Source organism: Ochotona princeps, chromosome 4 (assembly GCF_030435755.1).
Source record: "Ochotona princeps isolate mOchPri1 chromosome 4, mOchPri1.hap1, whole genome shotgun sequence".
In the NCBI taxonomy this organism is placed as follows: Eukaryota; Metazoa; Chordata; class Mammalia; order Lagomorpha; family Ochotonidae; genus Ochotona; species Ochotona princeps.
The window spans coordinates 61330443-61351078 of NC_080835.1; the positions used below are offsets into that span (position 1 = coordinate 61330443).

The 20636-nt window shown below is 37.4% G+C and overlaps 1 protein-coding gene across 5 annotated transcripts in view; it reads right to left on the minus strand.

Annotated features, from left to right (window-relative positions):
• DLG2 (discs large MAGUK scaffold protein 2) overlaps window positions 1–20636 on the minus strand; it is a 746421-nt gene that overhangs the window by 43556 nt on the left and 682229 nt on the right. For all 5 annotated transcript variants that reach the window (XM_058663676.1, XM_058663675.1, XM_058663674.1 and 2 more), the window contains one exon: window positions 11591–11666. In XM_058663676.1, coding sequence (XP_058519659.1) covers window positions 11591–11666 — 76 coding nt within the window. The remainder of the gene's footprint in view (window positions 1–11590; window positions 11667–20636) is intronic.

Below are 20636 nucleotides of genomic sequence, written 5' to 3' on the forward strand. Positions count from 1 at the left end.
CTGTTTACAGATACAAGATGTTGTCAACAGCATTTCCATTATTTCTCTATGTACCAATTTCCCTGGCTGTGTGGAAATAGTTGTTACCCTCCTAAGAGAGCTTGAATTCATAAACAGAATATATCATAGTGCTTAGGCATGCCATACTTCTCTTTGTATTGTCTTCACATTGTAGATTCATCATGTTTACAACATGTTGTGATGGATATAGAGATAGATAGATAAAAATAAATAAATAAATGAATAAATACATGAATAGTGGACTATGAGGGGTGTATTTTTCAAGAACTACAGTAATTCTATGTTTACGTAATAGCCTTCACATGTGACTCCAGGCTAGCTTATCTCACATAATAATGAGGCATGTTACTCTGCCACTCCAAGTCCCATTTAATGGAGGAATGACTACTCTGCTGTCTCAGGTGACATGGCCAGTGCAAGAGCTGGGGTTGCAGGGCCAGAATCATTGACTCTGGTCCAAGTGTCAAAAATTCTAGCTTCAAAGTAAACTGCAATGTTTTCCAGACAACTCAGTGTTTATTGAGGGCAAAGGCTCAGGCATCCTTGCTTTCCCCAGACCCTAGGAACAGTGCTGTATATTAAAGACACCCTGCAAACCAGTGCTACATAGATGAAATGGTATATGAGATCAAATAAATATTCATGTGCTTCCAAAGACTGGGACCTGCTTGTGCAAGCACACACAGGTCACACTATTTCCTCTGACTCTGCCTCTTCGCCTGTGAAATGGATATGGGCTGGAGTGTTCTGCAACTACAGAGGCTTATTTTCTACCATCCATGAATGATTTCTTGATCCCAGAGGAGTGCATTTTCCTGCTTTTCATCTGGTAATCAATCCAAATATTTTTTCCAATATTTAAAAAAGTCAATTTTAGAGACAGATTTTTATTTATTTATTCTGCCTTGGTTTGCTTTCAATGTAATTTAGTGGTTATTTGAGTATTATGCATAAAATGGGGCCAAGTTCTAATAGCACACAGCAACTATCGAATGCTGCAGACTTCAACCAGCACTAAGACAAATGTATTGTGATGGGATATTGAGGAGATACCTGCTTATGGGTAGGTCAAAGCACATATGCAATTTCAGTTTATAGTCTGGGCTGTGCTAGGGTCATTCTCTCTTCTGTCCTCATCCTAGTAGGCACTGTTTCTTTGCATGATTCGCTTTTTGCTCTTTTTCTTACCAACAAGTAGTTCATTCTGTTAATGATCTCTCCTTATATTGTTGGATGGCTTTTTTTTTTTGCATTCTTTGCTAAAGTCATTGCTACCTGTGGCTTCCCTTCAACCCCTTTAATATCACATCTGTGACTTTTACCTGAGTCATTCCAGTGCCTTCGCTCTGGTGCCTCTCTACTTCAGTCATCTCCAGAAACCCAATGTACATCCCCCTAGCAATGGGAGTCAACCTCATTACAGCTCTTCTGTCCAAATAACCCTAAAGGGTTGATCTGTGCCAGAAGATTAACCTTCTCAAACATTTAAAGGGGACACTCGATAGCCTGTAGTTATGGAGTCTCAAGCTACATTTACAACTTTATTCTTCTTCACCCCCTGCACATGTTCCAGTCATTTAACACTTGCTGCCATCAGATCTCGTCTTCTCCTTTACCTTTGCCGCTACTCTTTTCTAACTGTGAAAACACAAACGCATCTACTCTGCAGGTGAAATCTTACACAGGTCAGTTAAAAAGCTACTTCTTTCAATTGCTGCTAACTTGCAGGCTCTCTCTCCACTTGGGGTCTTCTTAAGCCTGTGTGTCATGTTAATCTTTCTGCTCTGTATTACTGTAGTAGTGGTGATGGTGGTGGTGAGTGTGTATGCAAAAGGTAAGCATTGGGATGGTGGAGATGGGACTTCATGTCTGCACACAATGCCAGAGCAATATTCAGAACATGAGGCAAAAGCATCAAGGAAAATTTAGATCCCAGTCAATGAAATGAAAGAAAATAACACATCAAGTGTTATTCCTGGTCCTGGCATGAAAGCCTAGCGACCAAAGTCCTTGTCTTGCATATGCCGGGATCCCATACAGGCACTGATTCTAATCCCGGCAGCCATGCATCCCATCCAGCTCCCTGCTTGTAGCCTGTGAAAGTAGCAGAGGACGGCCCAAAGCCGTGGGACCCTGCACCCATGTGGGAGACCCAGAAGAAGCTCCGGGTACCTGGCTTCAGATCGGCTCAGTGGCCATTGCAGCCACTTGGGGAACGAATCAGTGGACGGAAGATCTTCCTCTCTGTCTCTCCTCCTCTCTGTATATCTCGCTTTTCAATAAAAATAAGTAAATCTTTTTTTTAAACAACAACTTCCTCTAAAGACAGCAAAAAATTGTTCAGTTCTCCATAAGCCATGGAGGAAAATATGCCCATGCTTTCCAATGTATATAACATTTCTCTCAATATAGCACCCTCTTTATTCTCACATTATTTAATTCAACAATTAGTGGTTGAGCACCATAAACTAATTTAGGCCCTAAATCAATCATATTTCTTGCCTTCAAGGAACATGTAATGTATTCTGAGATTTTGTCATTATAGCAGAAAAATCAGAGTATCAGAGTCTCAGTCTCAGAAAAAGAAGCTATTAACTTTATGTTACCGAGCTAGAAAAGTTAAGAATAACATTCTGCAGAGTCTAATTTTGGTATACTCCCTCCTCTTTTAAATAAAAACGTAAAGTTATTAGGTTTTTTTTGAATATTAGGAACATACTAGAAGCTATTGTTGAAACTCTTTTCAGACATTACATGGTATATTTCTACCCACATATAAACATAGTGTGCCACTGACAAGATGCAAGATGTTTTATTTTTGCATGCTAAGAGTCTGTCTATAATTACTGTGGTAAGGAAGTTAGATGAGTAGACATTTCTACATTTTAATCTTTTAGTATTGACATTTTGGCTTCCTGATAATTAAATTTTTGCAAAGTAAAACTTGCAAGCTCGAGGGTATGACTTCAGGTCTTCTTTTTCTTTTTTCTTTTTTAGCACAGACAGGTGAAAGGAAGTCCTGTAGTGAATCAGAATTTGCCCATGGATAACTCGCAAAGTGCAAATGGCTTTGAGTCAAATTTTCTGAATACTTACTATCCTGAATTAGAAGAAAATTTCACGAAAGCTCTTATGTTGAAATTATACTCATTATTTTTATAAGTACAAATTATGTGTCTCTGATTTATGTTATTTTTATTGTATTATCAGTAATTGAGTGGATAAATCAGCTGTTAATAATAGCTAGTTCATACATAAAAATGCTTTAAAGAGTCAATTATCCCATTTTGTTCACAAAATAATTATTATGCATATCTCAGATCTGACACTCATTAATTAGTTCTATGAATTTGGGCAACTTGCATACCTTTCCAAACTTCAGTATTCTTATCTGTAAAACAGGCACATTTATATTATTTATTTTACCAGGTTATCATAATGAGTGAACGATGCCTTTAGAAATATTCTGAAGAAAATATGGCAATCTGTAAGACGTTGCAATAACTGTCATACTGAATAAAAGCCACTAATTCTCCATTCCAGTAAACACTGGTCAAATGCGGTCATCTGGAGTTCCCCACAGGTATTGATATCACGTGACAGAAACCTCAGAAACAATTCAGATTTGCAGCCTATGTCAGGGGCAGAGATGCGGAACAGAGGTTAGTCTTTCTGCCAACATACATCTTTCTGCTCACAAGAGTTAGTAAGTGGCATGTGCTTGTCTCCCAACCACAAACTCAGCAAGCACATGGTCTGAAGCACCCAATGCAAGGAGGTGCAGAGAACAGGGCTGGCAGCTCTCCCTCGCTCTCTATGCAAAAGGTGAGTTGGAACTGAAGGAACAGAGAATGTTAAGAAGCTGCTCATTCTAGGTTTATAAAGGGGGAGAATTTGAGATTGTTGTGAATGTAAGATAGGAAGGTACAAATTAAGTGGCTTCTCTCTTATAATGATCTCTACTTCTTCATGTGTGACGACTGAGGTTTAACTATGGTATGATAGCTCTGATAGAAGTTTGTCATGCTCTCCAATACTAAGCCATTCCATTATGCTTGTGTGGCTCAAATTTCAGAATATTTAGGGAAATCTTTCAGGAACTTGTTAAAATGCAGCTTGCCTTCATCTCCAGAGATTCTGCTTCCACAGGACCAGGACTGAGTGAACCCCTCCACTTCCAATAAGAGCCTCAGCTGTCTCAAGTGTATACTACAGAAGACTCATTTTTCCCCCTGCTAAGTATTTTATAAATTCTTCTTGCCTAGTCATAGTCATCCTGTGGTCTTGGGTTACATATTCTCTATGTCTTACCTACATTATTAGAATGATCTGTCCTCTAGGGTTACTTGACTTTGGAATTTGCACACTGCAGTGGAGGGATCTGTTAAATCTACTAAAATTCTCTGTGCTCAACACCAAGGCTCTTCATGTTCTGTGCCCTGACTTATCTACTCACACTCGAAATTTGTGTCCTTCTGTCTTTGTGCCTGGGTAGCTTTAAGCTTCCCTGATTTCCCTTTGCATAGGCTGCTTCTGTTTTACATACTGTCAGTTCTACCTACAACATTCTTTCCATGATTTTCCATTTATCAGATGTTATTGATCCTTCAAGATCGATTTGGACCATTTTCTCCTTCAGCAACCTTGCAGTGAATTTCAAGAGAGGCTCAAGTATTCCAGGTCTGAGTTCAGACAGTATCCTGGGGTCTCCTGTCACTGAACATTTATCAGATTCGATTGCTATCTGCCAATCTGTTGATTTTCACAGAGTATTTCATGGTTCCTAAAGGCTGGTACCAGGTCTTAATCTTGGTGTGTGTCTATTGCCTGACTCAGAGACTGGCACTCAACAAATATCTGGTAAACTGAAAAGGTTAAAAAACCCTAAAAAATAGAGCACAGTAAGCAAGTGGGTTTGTGATGTTTCAATTTACCTGACTCTTTGTTTAATGAAAGCTTCAGCCTAATAGGCAATGAAAATGACACAGACTGTCAAAGGTTATAAGTTTTATAACTTTTGTATTTTTTTATTATCTCTTGGGGATAAGGTTGCAATGTATATATATATATATATGTGTGTGTATATATATGTCTTGAAAATATAATTAGGTTGGAAAAGGGAGAAAAATTGTACAAACTAAAATAAACTGTAAGATGTGTTTGTATATGCATGTGTGTATATAGTAGGAAGATTTTTCAGTTGCAAATTATACTAAATTTGGCATGTAAAGCTGCAGATTAATTTTGCAGTTTGAACAGTGGTACATTTTGGACTCAGAAGAGAAATGACTACTGAGGAATACCTAAGTAACGTGATTTTTAATTTCTCAACATTTTTATTTATTTTCATTTTATTTGAAATGGAAATAGAGAGAGAGAGATGTAGAGAGAGAGAGAAAGAGAGAGAGAGAAGAGAGAAAGAAAGAGAGTGAGGGAGAGAAATAGATCACACTAGATGGTGTATTCCCTAAATGCCCATATTTGGAGCTGGGCCAGGTTGAAGTCAGGAGCCAGGAACTCAACCCAGATCTCACACATAGGTATCAAGAACTCAGTTGCTTAAGCCATCACCTGCTACCTCCAGAGGTGTGCATTATAAGGTGAATCAGAAGCAGAGCCAGGATTTGAACTCTAATATGGGATATGAGCATCCAAAGTGGCATCTCAACTCACGGTCAGATTCATAGGGGTATGATTTATTATTCTTCAGGTCATTCCACAAACTAGCATTTTCCTCATCAGTAAATTGAAAAGTCAGTACACTATGAGGAGTATGTGAAATATATGTATTCATTCAAAAATAATGATTTGGTTGCCTGGGTTTTTACATGTATTATAGCTGGAAACTTGACTATGTGCAACCACTTGCAGAGAAACCACTAGCACTTGATCAGAGATGGCTCTGTTTGCTCCAGTGGCTCTCAGTGGGCAGAAGAGCTCAAAGTTTGGATCAACATTACTGTCACATTCAAAGGAAAACAGAAGGAGTTATCAGTTCTCCCTGGGTTGGGTTAGTGATGCTGCTATTGTGGCCATTTGGGGAATGAACCAGTAGATGGACCACTTCTCTTTCATATATTACTTTTTCATATAAATAACAAAATCCTTAAAAATTTGTAAACAATAGTAATGCTTACAATTGATACTCCTATTCTTAAACAGTGGCATCTAACCATTCTGTTAAACCCCAGCCTAATGTTAAACAGAGCTACTGAATTCCAGCACATTAACCAGAAAGATTTGCAATGCAAAGTGGATACTTGTACATTTCTGGCATATAGTAGGCTATGAAAAGTTCTCCTGTACTCTGTTTTATATATATTTGCCTTAAGTCCCATGAATCTTTAAATAAAAAGAGAATAAAGTTTAATATAACTTCCTAAATAGTTTTTCAATACAGAGCAGTTTGAATGTGGTTATGCAATTTCCTTAACCACTTAGTTCATTAGGAAATTAATACAAATAGAACTGTGAAAAAGTCATGGTATGATTTTATCTAGAGGGTGGTTTGAATGGACAGCCACTAGGGAATTGACCATTCCCAGGAGAGAGTAGTTAGATTAAATTCTGTAAACATGCAAGAGATTTCAAGGAATCTCATCCAAATAGATGGTCATTTAGAACATAGGGGTATGGGCAGTCTGGACTTTACCAAGCTAACACAATGGTGCCCTCAGCTTTGGAAAATTAGAAACAGGTTTTATGCAGGAACATGAAGTGGACAGAAAGTCCAAAGACTTCGTTTGTAGAAAATCGGCAGTTTCAAATGGAGGGTTTCAGGCATCCTTATGAACATGTTCAAAATTCAATAAGCTGCAAACTACACATGAATTTCTACAGAAACTTTTCACCTTCACTTTTAGCACCATTTAGTACAACTCATGCTAAAACGTCTGCACACTGGCATCCCTGACTTGTTCAATCCTGCTCTAAAGTGCTTCCAACTTCTACTACCACAATCATATCTTTACTTATGTATATAATATATTCCTATTCAAACTTTCAGATTCCATTCAAATATTACTTCCTGTTTTCAGTTTTCTCTTTTTACCTGGCACTGTTAGTAATCCTGTGCTTCTTCTTGGCTTCAATAAAATGAGGTACAATGTGAAGTAATGCAAAGGGCAGAACGATACTCTGTAGTGATTTGAACCTGAGTCCGACTCTTGTCCCAACTAAATGTGCATTTCTAGGATTTTTACAATGAGGACTGGGGAGCAGGTGTTTGGTACAGAGACTTAGATGTTTGTATCCTGTCATATGATACTTGCATCTTCTTTCAGAATACTTGGGTTCAAATCTTGGCTGGCTCTGCTTCTGCTTGCATCTTCCTGCTAATGCATACCATGGAGGTAGCAGGTGATGGTTCAAGTAGTTGAGTTCCTTGTGAGGTTCAGAATAAATTTCTGGCTCCTGGCTTTAGCCTGGTCCAGTTCTGGCTATTATGAACAACTGGGAAGTGAAACCAGTGGATTGAGAATTCTCTTTCTGTCTCTGTCTCTTACCATTTCAAATAAATAAAACTAAAAATAATGAACATTATTAATTCTGGAAACTAATGGGGATTATAGGGATCATCGATGATGTATTTCCATGGTTTGTCTGCCTCTATTTCCCTTGGTGAACTCCTTGAGATAATAAAATTTACCTTTCTAATTTTTCTGTCCCACAAGACAACGGACATAGCACATGCTGTTTTGCAGCACTGTATGCTATTTTCATCAGTGGGTAATTCTAGAAAAGTAACTTAGGTGCCAATAGGCTAATTAAAGTCCAAATTCATGCATGAAGTGCTCTCTGGTCATTTCCATACCTATTAATTTGAATTCTCACAGTTCTTGTACACACTACTAATAAGGCTCTTGTCACAGACTGCTACCCAGATACTAATTGATTCTAGAGTTCCTCCAGGGCAGTAACTATGACTTTTACTCTGAACTTACAGTGCTCTGTACATGCTAGTAAAATTAATGCCATTTAAAATATTTCATACTGTTTCTTATTCCAAATACTTTCACTCCTCAGTTTTGCTGAATTTGCTTCAAAGGCTCAGTGACTGAGGCCCCTGCAACAATGGCTTATTTCTACAGTCATGGTCTTGGGCTTCAAGTGATTGGTATGTCCTGATCCAGATTTCCCATTGCCCTCCTTCAATGCATTTTCCCTCTTATTAATTATCTTTTGTTTTCTAATTGTAGACAAGAGTTTTTTCATTGATTAATATTTTCTAGTGGGGATTTGGAAAACTTCTGGTTGTTTAACAATCAGTGCATAGAATTTCTTGGAGAATTACTGATGGAAGCTACCTTAGAAATAACTGAATCCAGGAACTGCCTAAAAAAAAAAAGAATCTCCAATGTTGTATTAGAGATCATTAATTTACTGAGGCATCTCTTTTCCCTGCTGAGATTATATTTAGTCTCAAAATATTATATTCCAGACAAAAATTAATAATTCATCAATGCATACAGCAGATGAAACTTACTTTTGCTGACTATACATGCTGATACTAGTTCAATGTGGTTGTATTTTAATAAGACCCAGACAGCAATGGTGACTCAGTAATGAACTGAGGCAAAAACCCAGACTATTGGGTTTCAGTCTGAAACCCTGACTTTCAGTCCAGGGCTTCTCCTCTCACATTATTATCCTTCTCCTTCAATAGCTATTTAAATCTTAGAGTTAACATTCTATTCATTGGGAAAAATCTAATGTATTTACTATAGATCACTGAAAAGCATACTACACGTATTTTGGCCCTAGTAAAAATATATCCAGCCTCTTACTGATGCTATTAACTCTTACAGAGAAGAGTTAATGTTACATTTTGTATTCTTTAAAAGACCTAGACTTATGCTTGGAACTTGATTAGGCAAGTGCCTCTGACAGAAATCCAACTATATACAAGAACAAACATATATGTTGTCTCATCAGGAATCATCAAGAAAATCTACCTGCTGTATACAGGTAGCATTTATTTAACAATACCCTGTACAATGATGTTATATGCCTCACATATTTTTACAATGACAACATATATTTAAATACATTTCTATATTGCCAAAATGCTTTGGAGAAAGTAATATATTATGTCAGTAATTGGGCTGTCCAATGATACTTAACTTGCAAATACTAAGACAGTGCTATGGTTTGGGTCTCAAAAGCCCTGGTAAATCACAGCTTTCTTCTTGTTTTTTAGGCTGACACTTACTGGCCTTTATTGGTGGTTTCTAGGTGATGCCTGCAAACTACTATTGTTAACAAAGAAAGACAAAGGAAAGGACATAAAGAAAATAAGCAGGCTGAGAGAAGGTGAGAGTTGTTTTTTTTTTTTTTCAACACAGTAATAAGATGCTAGAGTACTACCCCTTTAAAAACAGATTTTACAAACTGTGCAAGCCATAGTTAATAGTATCAATGGTAAAAGATCAAATCATTTTCTCTTAAGGTAAGAAGTATGACCAACATGCCTAGTCTTGCCATTTGTACCCAAAGTTGTGCTGGAAGTTCTAACCAGGGCAATCATGCAAGCAAAATACACAAAAATAACTTGTATTAGAAAGAAAGTAAAATTATCTCTTTTGCATATGATATGATCTTGCATTTAGGAAATCCTAGGAATCTACTTGAAACACTAACTACTAAACAGATTCTGTAAGTTTGCAGGACATAAAATTGATATAAAAAATATTTACGTTTCTATATACTTACAGTGGAAAACTAAAAAATGTGATTAAAGAGAAAACTTACAGGCAAAAAAATTAACTGGAACCTTACAGAAATGAACTAAAAATGAATTAAATGTTAAAACCTAAGAGTAAAACTATAATTTTCTTATAACCATAATGTACAACTGTATGATCTTGGATTAGGCAATGTTTTTAAGGCAAGAAACAAAAACATAAGTAACACGAAATAACAAATAAATTGGACTTCATTAAAATTAAAAACTTGTCTATTGCAGAATAGTCGACAGTGAAAAGACCCACAGGATTAGAGAAAATACTTGAAAAGTATATATCTGATAAGGAATTAGTAATCAGAATATATAAATAACTTCTGCAACTTAACAACCAAAAATCCAGATTTAAAAATGAACATAGAATATGGTTGACATTTCTCCAAAGAAAATAAGAAAATGGCTGATTTCCACATGAAAAGATGCTAAGTATGAGGTATTAGGGAAAAAGTATTTCAAAAACATGTTGATACCATCCTAACAACAATGATGGCTATGATCAGAAAGACATAATAATAAATGTTGATGGGGATATGAAGAAACTAGAATTCTGATACTCTGTTGGTGCAAAGGTGAGATGATGCAACCACTTTGGAACACATTTTGGTCATTCCTCAAAACGTTAGGTATGGAGTTAGTATAAGACCCAGCAATTTCATGGTTGGTAAATATGCAACGGAAAAACAAACATATCTGCATAAAAATTTGTGTAAGATGTTTATAACAATATTATCCAGTATAGCTGAAAAACAGTAATAATCTAAATGTTCATCAATTGATGAATAAGTAAATTAAATCTAGCATATCATACAGTGGAATATTACTTGTCAATAAAAAGAAATGAAATACTTATACATGCTGCTACATAGATGTGACTCAAAAACATTACATAAAGTGAAAAAAATTCAGAAAAGATCACATAGTATGCAATTCCATCTATATATAACACCCAGAATGGGCAAATCTTTGGAGATAAAAAATGGACTAATGATTGTTTATAATAGAATAGAGGTGGCAGCCTGCAGCAAGTGAGAAGTGATTGCTAACTGAAGATGCTGACATACAACTGAAGTTTTTCTTCCATATATAACTAACCTTTGTACAGGGAATCCAGTTCTGATATGGGGGCTAGACTTGAATGATGGAAGGCTTGGAAAAATCCTGTGAAGGAGAAAACTATTTTTTGAGGGGAGAAATGAAATATTCTAAAATTGATTGTGGTAAGGGATGTATAATATTCAAACAATCTCTGAATTAGATCATTAAAGTAGGCAAGTTGTATGGTATGTGAATTACATCTCGTTAAAGCTATTACTTAAAAATTTATAGATGTGTACATATGAGTACATATTTTGATTTTTGTGATTAAACCTAATTGTTAATTCCCTTCTTTCCTATGTCTGTCACAACAATCCATGTATTCACTCAGTTGATTAATGTGTATATTTCTTTGGGCACTGATTAGCTTTATAGCATGTAACATACTAGTTATATTTCTGATTAGCAGATACCTTTTATGAAATCCATTCTTTCAGAATATTAATTGAAACAATAAAGAGGCAAAAACATCTGAACTCTTTTTTCCCTCTTCATTACTTTACGTTGACACATGATTTCTGCTGACTACTATCAATTTTACACCCAGATTTAACATATTTATCATAAATTTACTTCATCAGAGATAAAATACTATTTTTACCAATTCATTGATAACAGTTCTCTACTGCCTAGTAGCTCCACAATTTGTTTACTATTGAAAACATCAATGCTAATTTTGGTTAAATTCATAGCAATTGCCAGAACTTAATGTTTCCATCAATTTGTACCTACCCCTTTTGAATCAATCACTCCAGGTTTTGCATTAAACTTCACTGTCTTCAATCGGGCACGTTCCTTTCTTTCCACCCTAAAGAAAATTGGAAATAAAGAGTCTATCATATGACCAGGCATCAATGGTTAAGTTCCTCACTAACTGAAGAAAATTTTTCCTCTTATCCTTACAATTCAAATAAAAGGTATTCTGAAATATTTATCGTCCTTTGTTCAGTAAAAAAGGTCTTGGCATAAAGTCTCTACGCTTCAAGCATGTCCTTTGAAATCTTTGTGTTACATGTACTGAGTCACACTATTTGGAAGAAACAGAGGTAGAGGAAAACATTTTGTTATTTAAAGTTCAATAAGTAAACCAAAGTCCATTTCAAGAAATCACAGTCCTTGGAGATGAGCATCTGAATGGAGACAAAATAGGCTTTTTATCTGTTTCCCTCCCCTTCCACATTAGAACACCCATATACAAGGGTACTTCAAAAATTCATGGAAATGCATATTAGGAAAAGATTATATATGAATGTAAATATTTTTGCAACAAAATGAAATTAGTTTTTAAAATTTAATTTATATCTTATATTTATTTAAGAGAGAGACAGAGACAGAGTTCCTAAATCTTCTAGTTCAACCCTCAATGCATATAACAGCCAGGGCTGGGCCAAGCTGAAGCCAGGAGCCAGGGATTCCCACATGTATGGCAGGGGTTAAGCCACCTGAGCCATCACTTACTGTCTCCTAAGATTCACATTAGCAGAAAACTATAATCAGAAATGGAGCTGTGACCTGAATCCAGGCACTTGATAGGTACTTCAGGTATTCTAAATAACATCTCAACTGCTATGCTAATTGTCACCCTTAATTCCATTTTTCCATGAACATGTTATATAAAATCTAGACTTTTCTCCTCCCATGTGTCTCTGTGATCTTTGAAGATTCATCATTTTATCTCCTATTTCATTCAGTCATAAAACATCATCGAATGCCTACCATGTATCAAATGACCTGGGAAATAAAGGAAAAAGTTAAATATAACTAATAAAGTTCATAGCAATGTGCTCTTGGTAAGAAAGGATATGTAAACACAAACTCATAATGCTGTGGGACAAGATTGTTGAAACCAATATGGGAGCACCCATCTCATTAGGAAGGTGACAAGGAGGTGTAGAAAGCACGTGGTGGCCTTCTTGGAGAAGGTGTCACCTAACTTGAGACTTGAAGGATGAAAAAGAGCTTGTCAGTAGGAAAGGTTGGGGGGAATTTACAGACAGAAGGAGCAATCTGCTCCATGCTTCCCAAGAACGTGAGTGAGCTAGAGGAGTGCAAGAAGATTGTGATGCAGGGTACAAACATGCAAGAAGGGACAGTGAGGTCAGTGAAATGGTGGGAATCCTTTCAAAGGATATCCAACCACACCAAGAACTTGGGGTTTTCTCCCTGAGGAATTCTCATGGGTTCTTAGATGACAGAAACCTGACAGATTACGATTACGATTTTAACAAATGGTCCTGGTGGAGGTGGTAGACAAACTGGTGGATGGAGGGAAGAGGGGCTGAAGCCTATTAATATGTTCCCTGATCCAGGCAAGAAATGTTGAGAAACAATAATGAAGTAGAGAAGGAAAGACTTGAGAAATATTAGCAAAACAAAATTAGTAGGATTTGTGCTTCTTTGAAGGCTGGGATTGAAAAAAAGGAGAGAAGAAGCTAAATATTTCCATGATTTTTCTGAGCTTTTCTAATTAGACATGATCAAATTTTCCTTTAAGTTATAGTGGCACTTACTGTTATCACAACATTAATATTATCTCTTGATTTCTTTGAATGTATTTTGCATTGGTTTGCACAAGGTTGTATGTTTCTTGAGAGCAGACCCATATACTACTTGGTAGTGTGTTATAATAAGCTCTCAACAAATAATTGTTGAGCAAAAATAATATTAAATGTGTTGGTTTTTTTTAAAGATTTACTTACTTTTATTGGAAACATGGACTTTATGGAGAGAAGGAGAGACAGAGAATAAGATCTCCCATACATTGGTTCACTCCCCAAGTGACCACAATGGCTGGAGCTGAGACGAACTGAAGTCACAAGCCAGGAGCTTGTGTGGGTCTGCCACATGGGTGTAGGGTCCCAAGGTTTGGGACATCCTCCACAACTTTCCAGGTCACACAGAGGGAGCTGAATGGGAAGTGGAGCAGCTGGGACATGGACCAGCACCCATACGAGAGATCCCATGGCTTGGAGGCGAAGAATTAGCCAGTTGAGCCATCATGCCAGGCCCTAAATGTATTATTTTAACATGAGTTTTTTCTTTGTTTAAATATGGCTATTTCTAGTTTTAAAACTGAGAAAAGAAAAAGGAAGAAAGGGCCAGTGTTTTGCCTTCAGTTTAAGATGCCATGACCCACCTGGATTTGATTTGTGGTTCTGTTCCTGACTCCAACATCCTGCTAATGTAGACTTTTGGAAGTAGCAATCGTGTGCTTAAATAATTGGGTTACCACTAACCTTGTGTGGAACCTGAATTAGCATCACAGTGCTTTGGTCCCAACTGGGAACTGCTGCAGATAATTGGGAGATGAGCTAGCAGATGGGAGCTCTTTATCTTCCTCTCAAATTTATAACTTAAAAATTGCAGAATTAAAAAAAAAAGCCAAGAAGAGGGAAAAATCCTGAATCTATTGAAATTCAGTGGTATATGAGGTCTAAGCTATTCATAGATCAATAATTAACAGCATACTCCTTTCTAACTGAGAGTTCTTTTGTGTTTCCAACTGAAACACAGCAAAGATTGTGGTTTCTATAGCTACAGAATGAAATTTCAAAATTATTTATTACAGTGTGAGTGCAGAACATTTGAGCTGGAAGTAGCTGAGCAAAATTGTTCAAATCTAACCTCAGATATTAAAGCAATATGTTCTGCTGAGTGTTTGTCCTTGTACCTGACTTGCATCATTGAGAAGACAGTGAGAAAGACTTCAGATAAAATAAAGTGCCAGCTGGGAAGATGCTCACTGAGCAAAGACCTACTCCAAGCTTCATCAGCTTTCTTTCCCCCATTTTAATACAAGTCACATACGATAATTTATATTTCCATCTTTCTGTTCTTCTAATATGTCATTGTGGCCTTAACTTTATTCTGTTTTCTTTGCATTAGCTGTGTACTGAACTAGTGTTTCAAATGAAGATGTGAAAAATGACTGCAGCACTTAGAGAATACATGATTACTTGATTAGGGAATACAAGTACATGTGCATAAACCCACAAAGCTTTCATAGGCATAAGCACACATAATATTTGGCTGAGTTCAGTATTCAAACCTAAGAACTATTTGGACAGAACATTCTGATTTTTCTCTCCCAGGTTTCTCTGTTTTTAAAAAAAGTATTAATTTATCTGAAAGTCTGAATTACTGAGAAAGAAGGGGAGACAGTGAGATCTTGCATCTACTGGTTCACTTCTCAGATGACTGCAACCGCCTGGCTTAGGCCAGGATGAATCTAGGCGTCAGAAACTTCATCTGCACCTCCCATACAGGTAGCAGGGCACTTTGGTCATTCGCTTCAGCTTTTTCCAGGCTGCCGGCAGGGGTTGGATGGCAATTGAGCAGCCTGGATTTGAACTGGTGCCCAGGCTAGGTGCTGGGGTTGCAGGCAGCAGCCTTACCCGCAGGAATATGTAGCCTGTATGAGATTCCTTCAGGGTCTGCCCACAGTTGTTCAATTTGGGGAAAGAGCAGTCAAGGAAGGGCTTTTCCAATAGGAATCATCAAGAAACAAGATCTTTTAGATGATTCATTCACAGTTTTAACAATACATCCCCTTTTAGAAGTCTTGGCTGAGCTTTTCACAAATGATGACTACTACCCCTTGCACTCCTATTAGCCAAATGTACTGAATTATGCAAACTACGAACAGAATGTAGCATACGCTAATACTGAGGCAGCACTATCACACCACAACAGGCTGATGTCAGCATTCAAAATGCACTTTTAACACTGACATCAGTTTAGCTAAATGGCTATCACATCGCACATACTGAGCTCTTCTTAGTGTACCAGTATCTATCAGCGTTTCCACCAGAGTGCCCTGCATCAATTGCATCTCTTTGACAGCTGTGGGTGCAGCTTATCTTTTCTTCCTCACCTGCCTCCGTCCCTTCCTCCCCTAGTTTTTCCCTGGAATGCATGAAGATGGGTAATGAAATCAGAGTTGGGTTTCAGAAGTAAGACACTAAATGAAGTAATGTTCTTTTCTCTAGCGTGAAAAGTTAAAAATTCTAAACAAGCAGACTAACAAACAAAATAGTCACAATCAAGTGTAACTAAGGATTAGAAGTTGACAAACACCTGTATTTTCCATCATCTGTACCATTATATAGGGCTTAACATGGAGCTGGGCACTTGATGAATCTGAGTTGAATGAATGAATGAATTTTTAAGGCGTTGATTTGTTCTTGGCCTAGATGTAAAAAACAAGGCTCAGAGATGAAGGAATTTGCCAAATATATAAGAGGTTGCTCACCACTTTACAACCTTTTCTCTTGGCAAACATCTAAGTAGAAGTTTGATATTACCTCCTCCAATTGTTTTATTGAATATAGTGGGTCACCTGGGTAGGCAGACCAAATTGCAATGACAATAATTCTTACACTTTCTCCTGACCTTTAAGCAATTAGATTATTCAAGCAGAAATAATCCTCCTCATCCCAGTTTCATCACTGACCAAAACAATGAAAATATAAGCTGGTTGGCAAATATTGAGCAATCAAATCTGACATCTTAGCATCTCCAGATAGCACCTAATGGTCATTCTTTAAGAAGCCCCTCTGTTTCTCCTTCCCTTTCATCCATGCCCCATCTGCTTTCTCCAGGTTCTGGCCAAAACAGATAATAAATAGGGTCAGGCTTGGAGTACTGGATAGCTGGGGACATGATTTGGTGCTGGGAGCTCCTTTGCCTGTGCCTCACAGGGTCTGTAGGAGGGACAATTGAAAGATTATTCAGATTAGTATCACACAAGCTTTCTATGAAGAGGAATGAAATCTTACATAATGCTACCCTTGGAGGGTGCAGGTTACTAGCCATTGTGGACCAATGACTAGAAACCTGAATTAAAGAGAGTAAAAGACTAACACCAATTTGGTTACACACACACTATGTAACCTCAGAAAAGAGAGATTGTATGCTGAGAGCCAAGTTTCTGAAAACAAACAAACCTGGGTTTAATTCTACCTCTACCACTTACTAGGTCTGTGACTTTGAACAGTCTTGGAACCTTTTAAGGTCTCAGCTTGCATGTTAGTAAAATTAGAATAGTAACACACACTTCAGAAAAATGTTGAAAAGTTCACAAAAGATACCCATTGTAAAACTGGAAGGGAAAGCAGTGGGGAGGGGAGGGAACTTAGGTGGGGGGGGGGAGGGAAACCCCAGTGCCTATTAAACTGTGTCATAAAGCAAAATAATTATAATTTTAAAAAGTAAAAAAAAAAAAAGATTTCAAAAAATGTTGAATGCTAAATGAGGTAATAGAAGAAAATAATTCAACAGCATTTGATATATTTCAAGAACATGGTTCATATCCAGCTGTTGTTAACATGATTAGGAGAAGGCCATCCAGGATACCACTTGCCATCAGCAGTCCTGATTTTTTTTTTTTAATCTGTAAAAGGGAAGTAATAGAAGCACACAGTTTCAGGTGTTTGTTGCCATGGTTGGTCCTTCTGCCAGTTGGACAATGTATGAGCTTTTTTTCTCCTCTTTTTTTCCCAGGAAACCTCCAACTAATAGCTATAGGGTTCTGTAGCCCTCCTTGTTCCGGTGTGACTTAGGATGGCAAATTGAATTCTTTGGCCGGTTTTTGTTTGTTTGTTTTGATTGGTAAGTGCTCCTCATCAGTGCTCCAGGTTGAGTGCAAAGCTTTCTGGCCTAATGGAAAGCAAGTCGTGTATCCTTGGGCTAGCTTCTTGACTTCCCTAAGCCTCATTTTTCATAGTGCCTGGCATACAACTGCTGCTCTAGCAAAGTCCGCTGAACTGAATTTTGTCAGCTCTGAGTTTTGTACCTTTGGGAGGTAGGATTGCATGCAAGTAGAAAGAAATTCTATACCCTAGATTCAAATTCCAGTTCTGCAACCTAATCGGTGTGTCATTTCAGGCAAATTAATTGTTTCTGTCTCATTTGTAACACAGAGATAGTAATATCTAACTCATGGGTGATGAACTTTGAATAAATTAATACTTGTGGAGGACCTAAGCTGTGCCTAGCTGTCTACAAGAGAATTTTGCTAAAGAAGAGTAAAATTCATACTGTTAATTTCATAGTTTCATTGGAGTAAAAGAGAAATATTTTGACAAAGGGTGAGTTAATAGGTTGATGATATCTATTATGAGATTTTAAAAAAATAGACCAGTTCTTCTAATGCAGGAGAGAGACTAGAAAGGAATTAGTAATCAAATAATAATGCCAACAATAAATTTATTTAGATTTAAATTGCATTAAAATAAACAGATGCAGACTGCGGAGTAGGATTATGATTTCTGTTTTTTATACTTTTGTAAAATTTCCCAGTTTTCTACAACGAAAGCTATTATTTTTAAATGTATAAAATAATACAAGCAGTATTTTCAAAATAATTTAACTACTAAAGAGAAAGACTAACAGATTCACCTCTAAATATATATGTGTGTATATACATATATATGTATATATATATCTACATCCTTCATGAACTATGATGAAAATAAATATCAATATCAGTTACTCAATAAACTTCTTCTCTAGGCCAGCTATACTATGGTTGCTTAGATTTTTATTCAAAACAGGAGACAAGGCCTCAATCCCAAAAGAGTCATCACCAGCACAAACAAAATTATTTCAAGAGAATGGCACCGAGAATGCTCTGTGGGAGTGGAAAATGATGAGCAATGGAACAAAGGGATAACTATGGACAAAACCATTGAACCTCATGGTTGTGAAAGTCACGCAATTCAGAAACTCTGTCATGCAAAATCTGAATTTCTTTGATATGTTCCAAGACAGTCCCTTATATCTCTAGGCAGCTCCAATTAATACAAGAACTTCTTTCAAATGAATTGAAATTTCAGGGTAGGCACTGCAGCAGCGGTTAAAAGGCCAATTGGGATGCCCACAACAATCTCAGAGTGTCTGACTTTATGTCCAAATCCAATTTCCTGTTAATGTGCACCTTGGGAGGCAGCAGGTGGTGGTTCAGACAGATGGGAACTCTGCTTTGTTGTGGGAAAGCCAGATTGGCTGCTCCTTGGTCCAGATGTGGCTTTTGAAGGCATGTGGAGGAAGAGTTGAAGGAATATATGAATATATAAAGGCAAAGGACAGGAAATTTCTGTTTTTCTGTCTCTTCCAAAAGTCTCTGTTTCTGCCTTTCAAATAAATAAAAAAAATTTTAAAAAGGTTTAGAATGCACTGAAATGTATGCCTGTATAACTTTTTTTTTTTTTTTTTTTGGTCTACTGTAGTCTCATTCTTGGGATCACATTCAACAAATAGCCTTTTCTAAGTAGAGCCCCTTAGCTCTACTTCACTAAATCAAAGCAAAGGAAAATGGGCTGGCATTGTGATATAGCAGGTAAAGCTGCCATGCTACCAGTCATGCTGGATCCCTTAGGGGTGCAGGCTCATGTCCCAGCTCATCCACTTCAGATCCAACTTCTTGCTAAAGACCTTGGAAAAGCAGCAGAAGATGGCCCAAGCATTTGGACCCCGTATCCTGTGTAGGAGATGTGGATAAAACTCCATCTCCTGACTTTGGACTGGCCCTTTCTGGTCATTATGGCTTTCTGGGGAGTGAGACAGCAGATAGAAGTTCTCTGTCCCTCTCACTGTATAATTATGACTTGCTTAAAAAAGTCTTTCATTTTTTTAAAATATAAAAATACAAAGTAGAAGGAAAAAGATTTGTGAAGACCAAATTGGCAACAGCATTAGTTGTAAAGAGGCAGTAACCAAAAAATGAAATGTCTATTTTTTTTTAATCTGAAGGGAATGGAAAGAGAGAAATATAGACTGTAAAAAAGCCAGAACTGAGAACCAGTGCTTTCAATACAGAACTTCTCAGAAAACACCACCAGCCACAGTGGATCCAGAAAGCAGGTCCAGGTAAATCCCTGGATGGGCAGTCTCCCCATTGCTTCCTTGAGGGAAAAGAGAGCAGCCACAGAACAGTCAACCCAGTTCCCTTTCTGCCTCATTTCTTCCTTCCCAGGCAGTGAACACAGGCAGAAAAAGACGGGACCAGGTATTTTTTTTTCCTGGAACAGAAGAGTCCCCCAGAGTTCGTCACAGGTACAATTTTCATCTTCCCACTATCTTTACACTATCACAATCACTGTACCTCTAGGTGTGCAGCAGTGCTTGAGTATCTGATTTCCCTGGAGATTTATTTTGACAGCCCTTGGAGAAACATCATGAGAAAAGTCGAGAGTGCTTTTGAATAATCCTAATCGTGAATTGATTTTGTACAATATCTATTTTTTAGGATATAGCTGATCTTTGTTTCTTGAGCAATATATTGGTATCAAAGGACATTTATGGAAAGGAGAGGCTCTCTGCATCGGTGATGGTTAAAAATTGCTAGGACAGGCCCAGTGTAATGCCCAAGAGGCTGGATTCTCTCCTTGAACGTGCTAGGATCCAATGCGAGTGCCAGTTTGTGTCCTGGCTGCTCCAGTTCCCATCTAACTCCCTGCTTGTGGCCTGGGAAAGCAGCTGAAGATGGCACAAGGTCTTGGGACTCTGCACTTGCATGGGAGACCTGAAGCAGATTCCTGGCTCTGGATTCAGATCAGCTCAGCCCTGGCAGTCACAGCCACTTAGGGAGTGAACCAGCAGATGGAAGATCTTTGTCTCTGCTTCTCTCTGTGGATCTGCCCTTTTAAGAAAAATAAATTAAAAAAAATAAATGAATTGAAAAATTGCTGGGATGAATGAATGCAATGGCTATAGTTGAAGAAATATTTGGAAGAGAAAAGCAAGATACTCCTAACTTAGGCAAACGGAACTGAATATG